Source organism: Plectrocnemia conspersa, unplaced genomic scaffold (genome assembly GCF_051122295.1).
Source record: "Plectrocnemia conspersa isolate PC_06_02 unplaced genomic scaffold, ASM5112229v1 ptg000003l, whole genome shotgun sequence".
Lineage (NCBI taxonomy): Eukaryota > Metazoa > Arthropoda > Insecta > Trichoptera > Polycentropodidae > Plectrocnemia > Plectrocnemia conspersa.
Window position 1 is genome coordinate 23,112 of NW_028277167.1, and position 6,698 is coordinate 29,809.

Consider the following 6,698-nt stretch of genomic DNA (forward strand, 5'->3'; position numbering starts at 1 on the left):
GCGATGCGCTTCAAGACGGCGTTTGGGACGCCGTCGGGTCCCGGCGCCCTTGCAGAGTTAATTCGCTTTGCCGCTCCCTGTAGCTCTTCTTTGGAGAACGGCAGGACTCCGTTTGGGAGCTCTGCTGCTGGATCGCAGGTTGCAGTTCGGTCGGTGGTGGGGTGCCGCGGGAACAGTCCGTCGACCACCGCCTCCATGGTTTCATGGTTGTTCAGGTAGTGGTCTTCGTTCCGGACGCTAAGTTTATTGCGTACTATCCTGTACGGCAGCCCCCAAGGATCTTCGTCGACCGACTTGCAGAGTTCGTCCCAGCTGCGCGCTTTGCTTTGCTTAATAGCTAGGCGCAGCGCGTTTTTAGCGTTCTTGTGGCACGGCGAAATGGTGCCTGTGGGCGCGTCTGCGGGACGCTGTGCAGGCGCGTCGCAGGTCGGCGATCTCGTCCGTCCACCAGTAGGCTGGTTTCCGGTGTAGATTTGAGCCGCGCTTGGACATTAAGGAGTCGCAGGCGTCACGCAAGAGCTTGTTTAGCGCGCGTACTATGTTTTCCGCAGGCGCGTTTGGTTGCGCGGCGCCTTTGACTGCTTCGCTTTTTGCAGCTACTACTTTGTCGAGAGCTTCGCGGTCGAGCTTTCGTACGCACCAGCCTCTCGCTGTGTTAGACGCTAGGGTGATTTCGCAGTGGGCGAGCTCGAAGCTGACATATCTGTGGTCGCTTTGCGAGTGGACATCTAGCACGCGCCATCCTCGAATTCTTCCCGCTAGGGCTTCGTCGACGAACGTGACGTCGATCACTGACCCCATGCTGCCCCGAACGAAGGTAAACTCTCCTCCCGTGTTGGCAACGTGCAGGTGCAGGTTTGACGCCATGTCGCAAAGAAGAGCCTCTCTTGCGTCGGTAGATGCTGCACCCCATTCGACGGATTTTGCATTAAAATCGCCTGCTACGATGACCGGAAGCGTCGATGTTCGGACGCTCTCTTCTAGGCCGGCGATGCTGCGGTTAAAGTCTTCCATAGGGGAGTTCGGCGAAAAGTAGCAGCTGTAAACGCGTTAGTCGCCCAGCTCTACCCAGGTCCAGCCGACGTTGCTGAGGGCGTTTGCAGCGTTGGTCAGAAGCAGGCGGCTGCTAGATGGCAGATGAAGAACGGCATTTGACCCTTTATCAGAATGCCAGCGCCGCGGTAAGTTGTGGTTCTGCTCAGAGACTATTGCGACGTCTGTGCGCTCGTCAACTATAGTTTGCTGCAGCAAGTCTTGCGCAGCCCTGCATTTGTTGAGGTTTATTTGCAGAAACCGTACTGACATTTCGAGGCTTTTCTGCAGCGCGCTAGCTCCGCTCTAAAGCAGGGCAGTCAGCGCTTCCGTAGCGGTGCGGAGCTGTGGCTAAGTTGTCAGTCTCGCTAGTGCAGACGATGCATCTTGGTACACTTTTACATTCAGTTGCTTTGTGTCCAGTCTTCCAGCAGCTTCTGCAAAGTCCCGAGCGGTCGGGCGCCCTGCACCGCGTGGCAGTGTGGCCGTATGCTGAGCATCGGTAGCACCTTAGCATGTCGATGCGCATTCTGATGCGGCATCGTACTAGGCCGATCTTGATGCGCCCCTCTTTTAGCTGAGCGTCGGTCCTGGCGGTGTGTGGCACTTTGGCGACGCAAACTTGGGTCCCGCAATAGGCCTCCTTTAAGCTGATAATCGTGATCTTCTCTTTTTCTGAGTCACCAAGAGACTCAGCTAGTGAGTCGATCACGTCTGCTGCGATGACGCCTTCGTCCAGATCGCGGATGGTGACCGTCATGGTGGCTGTGCTTGTGGGCCTAGTCACCTTAGCTCCAGGTCCTGCCGCTTCTATTAGTGCAGTTTGGAGGACGTCAGATCCAGTCGACTCTGTCCACTGTTGCCGCTATCGACGCACAGTAGGCACTTTGCCTTATTTTTGCAATCGGCAATCTTGTGTCCTTCCTGGCCGCATCGCAGGCACAATTTGCTGCGATCGGGTGCCTTGCACTTTGCTGCAAAGTGCCCATAGCCCATGCACCGGTAGCAGCGTGATAATTTAACGCGCTCTCTGATGCGGCACCTCACGAGACCGATCTTGATGCGCCCATTTCTCAACAAGGCGTCGGTCTCTGGTGTGCACGGCAGTTTAATAGTGCACACCTGGGTACCGCTGTGAGCTGGTCTTAGTCTAGCTTTTATCGATGTGTCGTCTGTGAAGGTCGTGATTTTTTCCTCGTGTAGCGCAATTATCACTTCCTTAATGGTTACACCTTCATCAAGATCTCTTATCTCGACGTCGCGATTTCGTACGACTCGATGAATTTTAGCTAGTGGTCCAGCTGCTTCTGCTATGAGGTTTTGGAGTGCTTCTGTTTGGGCTTCTGTTCCCTTTCGGCCCATTTTAAACTGTAGTTCTCCATTCTGCGTCCTGCGTACTGCGTCTACGTCTAAATTTTTGCTTTTAGCAGCAATGTGGACGCTTTGCAGTATTTCTGCGTAGGACGCAGCGCCGTCAGTATCGGCTCTTTTCAGCACGATTGTATTGCTTGGCCTCTTTAGTCCTTTTTGGTACCTCTTCTTTTTCGGTATGATTTTGTCGGCTACTTTATTATCTTTTGACGATATTTGCTGCCCAGAATTTGGTACTTTTGTTAGTACGGGCGCAGTAGTAACCGTTCTGTTTATTTTAGTCGCCTGTTTTTCTTTATAAGGTAAAGTAGGTGGCTTGTTTTTTCTTTCTTTGGTTACTTTAATCCATTCTTTTTCTGGGTTAGCAGTTTTATTTTCGGCTAACTTTTTTGTAGCTGCTTCTTTTTGTTTTGCAGAAGTCGCAAATTTTGGATTTGTTGCCTCGACTTCCTCAATGGTTTGAGTAAATGAGTGACAAAGCTTATTTGTTTGTTTGCCACTCATCTCATTTATTGCCTTAGCCGTCTTGAGAAAGGCAAGCCGTATGGCTTTTATGCCCTCCTTAATAGGTTTGTGCGCATTTGCGTGCGCTTTAGTGAAATTTTCAACCTTAAGAATTTCATTTTCAAGGTCCTTCAGAGTAATTTTTAAATTTAAATTTTGTGAATTTTCTTCCATTTTTTTTCCCACGAGAAGCAAGGGAATATAGTCCGTCCGACCAGAGCTCCGCTTAGCCGGATAAGCCTACTTGCTTGGGAGATTCGGCTGGTCCTCCCAAGAGATCGTTTGCGACCACGCTGCTTAGAGTCTCCGTGGCCATGCATCCCTCGGCACGTTGCTTCACACCTTGGATTGAGACTTGGTTTTCTGTCAGGGTTTTCCTTCCCTTATCTGGTGTCCTGTTTTGTGGCGCAGGATTCTCGCCATTCGGCCTTTGTCAGTTAGCTACGGTCACAGTTAATAACAGTGACTGCATTTCCGGGGTCCGCGACGAGGACGCCTGACAATAGGCCTTGCTGACAGAGCTGCTGTGATTCGCAGAGGCGTATCGGCACTTTATAGGAACACAACGTCCAGCACGTTGTGAACCGCCGATGCCTAACCTAACCTAACCTAACCTTTTTTTTTTTTTTTTTTTTTTCCGGAGGTAGGAAATCTTGCATAAGACATCCCCCGGCAACGCCAAAGGATAGTGTCAGATTCCTACTGACTTAAACCTACCCCCACCTACTCACCACGGACGTCCCGGAAACCGCCGTTAGGCATTACTTCGCGATGTCAGTTATCTCGTCAGTCAGTTTACTGACGACCGCCTTGTCGGCGGAGTCTCTCTTTACTTTCTTTAATTTTTAAGACATCGGTTGCGAATATTACCCAAGCTGACCATGCAGACTGGCAGCTCAGCATAGAGGGCGTCATGCTTTCGGGAGTCAGGGGTTCCTCGCTCCCGATTGCAGCTTTTAATCGTGCCCTTTGCTCTTGCCATGCTGAACAGCTGAACAGAGTGTGTTCTGCGTCGTCGGCGTCGCTCTCGCAGTGGTGGCAACGACTGGTTGCCTCTTTGCCTATTCTGTTAAGATAGACTCCGAAGCAACCGTGACCAGTTAATGCCTGAGTGAGATGGTAGCAAAGCTCACCGTGTTTTCTCTCACTCCACGCCTTTACATACCCGATGAGCCTATGGGTCCATCTTCCTTTAGGGGAGGCGTTCCACCGACTTTGCCACTCGTGCATGGTCAGCTCCCTGGCCCGTTCCTTCGTCGCCCGTCCTTTGTAGGTCGCCTGCCTCTCTTTGGCTAGCAGGTCGACGGGCGGAATTGCGGATAAGGCCAGGATGGCGTCTTTTGAGACCGTCCTGTAGGCTGATGCGACTCTCAGCGCACTCCTGCGTTGAACTTTTGCCAGACTTTTCCTCGTCCTTTCCACTCTCATGGCGTCTGCCCACACCGGGGCCCCGTAAAGTAAAATAGAGTGGACCACTTCGTTGTACAATTTTCGTCTCTTGTACTTTGGTCCACCGACGTTAGGCATAAGTCTGGCTAGTTCGTTCGCCGTTCTTGCCGCTTTCGCGGCTGCCTCCTACGCGTGCTTCGCGAAGCGCAGCTTGTCGTCGAGCCATACTCCGAGGTATCGCAGCGACCGCTTGTACGGCACCTCGAAGTCGTTTATTACGATCGAAGGTGGCGTCATATTCCTGCGTCGCGTGAAGAGTATGGCTTCCGTCTTGTGAACGGCGAGCTCTAATCCTGCTCCGTCAAGCCAGCTCTTTACGTGGAACATCGCAGTTTCTGCTGTTAATTGTAGGCTCGACGCATTTTTACCCTTTACTATAAAGGCCGCGTCGTCTGCGAACGCTACGATGTTGGCGCCGTCCGGCATGGGCAGTCGCAGCAGTCCGTCGTACATGACGTTCTAAAGTGCCGGTCCGAGGACCGACCCTTGTGGAACGCCAGCTGTGACCTCCTGCTGGAACTTCTCGTCCATGCATTCGTACTCCAGTACCCTGTCGCTAAAATAACTCTGTGCCATTTTCAGCAGGTATACTGGAGCACCGATGTCTGCGAGTGCGCTGAGAGTCGTGCGCCAGTTGGCCGTGTTGAACGCGTTGCGGATGTCCAACGCGATCAACGTGACGTGCTCGCTCCGCTTGACGCTCCCCTGCCATGCCAGCCTTATCGTGTCTACGACTTGGCTGATGGCGTCTACCGTAGAGCGTCCGGGGCGAAATCCGTACTGCTGCGGTGACAGTCCGCTTTCATTGTTCTCCAAAGTGTGCTAGAGGGGCTGTAGAAGCATCCTCTCCAGCAGCTTTCCAACTCCGTCTAGCATACACAGAGGTCTGTATGCCGACGGACCGGGTGGCCCTGCCTTGCCTTTCAGTATAAGTACTAGCTTTTGCCGTTTCCACGGGGCGGTAAAAGTCCCCTGAGTGAGGCAGGCGTTTAAGGCTGCTAACAGCAGCTCAGGATCCTTATCTGCTATGCGTTTTATGACTGTGTTTGGAACGCAGTCTGGTCCTGGTGCCTTTGCAGGTTTTAGCCGTTTAGCAGCTGTTAGCAGCTCTTCCTTGGAAAACGGCAAAAACTCTTCCTCGAAGACGTTGCTGTTTGGTGGGCTCCAGTCGGTCTTAGTGTGCCGCGGGAAAAGACAAGCAATGACTGTTTCGACGTTGGCAACGTTGTTGAGGTAACAGTCCTCGTTGCCAACTGTGAGCTTCTTGAATACTATTTTATAGGGTCTTCCCCACGGATCGTCGTCAACCGACGTGCAGAGTTCCTCCCAGCATCGTGCTTTACTCTCCTTGATGGCCTTTTTTAGCGCTTTTCTAGCTTCCATGTAATCTCTTCTGTTATCTTCGCTTGGCCGTCTTTGCGCTGCCCTGCGACGGGATAGGCACACTCGTCTCAGATCGGCAATGGTGTCGTTCCAACAATAGACCTGCCTGCGACATGCCCCTCGGCTTCGCTTCGGCATCGACGCGTCGCAGCTTTCCAATAATACTTTGTTGAGGCAGCGGACGACGTCTTCCGCTCCAGCTCCTGTGATTGCAGCGTCTATTACACTTTGGCGCCTTTTCGCCACCGTCTCGTCTACGGCAGTCACTTCGAGCTTTCGCGCGCACCATCCTTCGGTAATTCCTCGAAGCGGTGTTCTTGCGCTTGTGGTGAGCTCGAAGCTCACGTACCGATTTAGGCTTCTAAACATTTCATTTATAGAGACCTTTTTGACGAAATTCAACACTACTGAGTTATAAGTGATTGAATTTTAATACTTGTCGCCATTTTGCAAAAAATTGACAAAATGGATTTTGCTAACAAACATACACAGGATGCTTAAGAATTCTATACTGTCACAAAAATTGAAATTTAAATATGTATAAATAAGCTCACACTGACCTTAACTATATTGAAAATCTTATTAGCGTATGTATGGTGGGTCGATCGACTCATAACACTAAACTTGTTTTGAAAAAAAAATACTTTTATTTTTAAATTTTTTATTTTTTTTTAAAGTATCGTAAGTATAGTCGAAAGCTCTATTTTGTATTAAAAATTCAAGTCGATTTCTTAAATAGAAACCTCATACGAGCGTTAACTATATGCAGAGTCGCATAAAAGCTCGTTCGAGGTCTCGGTCAATATATCGTAAGGCTCGGTTTTTTTTAAAAAAAAAATAATTAAAAATATCTTTTATATGAAAATTAAAATTCCAAACACTTTTTGTATACGACATTTTTCAGTAGAATTTTATTTAGCAAAGTAATGGCACGTTGAATTTTTACATTAGCCGCTATT

General features: G+C 50.3%; 1 protein-coding gene across 1 annotated transcript; it reads right to left on the reverse strand.

Annotated features, from left to right (window-relative positions):
- Positions 1 to 354: 354 nt before the first annotated feature.
- On the reverse strand, positions 355 to 1,014 carry LOC148236261 (uncharacterized). The gene has a single exon (XM_088182804.1). The coding sequence runs from the start codon at positions 1,012 to 1,014 to the stop codon at positions 355 to 357; it is 660 nt and encodes a 219-aa protein (XP_088038930.1).
- Between the last annotated feature and the right edge of the window lie 5,684 nt (positions 1,015 to 6,698).

Bases quoted from the DNA above. Each gene is read 5' to 3' on its own strand.
- LOC148236261 (XM_088182804.1), bottom strand. From the start codon at position 1,014: ATGGAAGACTTTAACCGCAGCATCGCCGGCCTAGAAGAGAGCGTCCGA.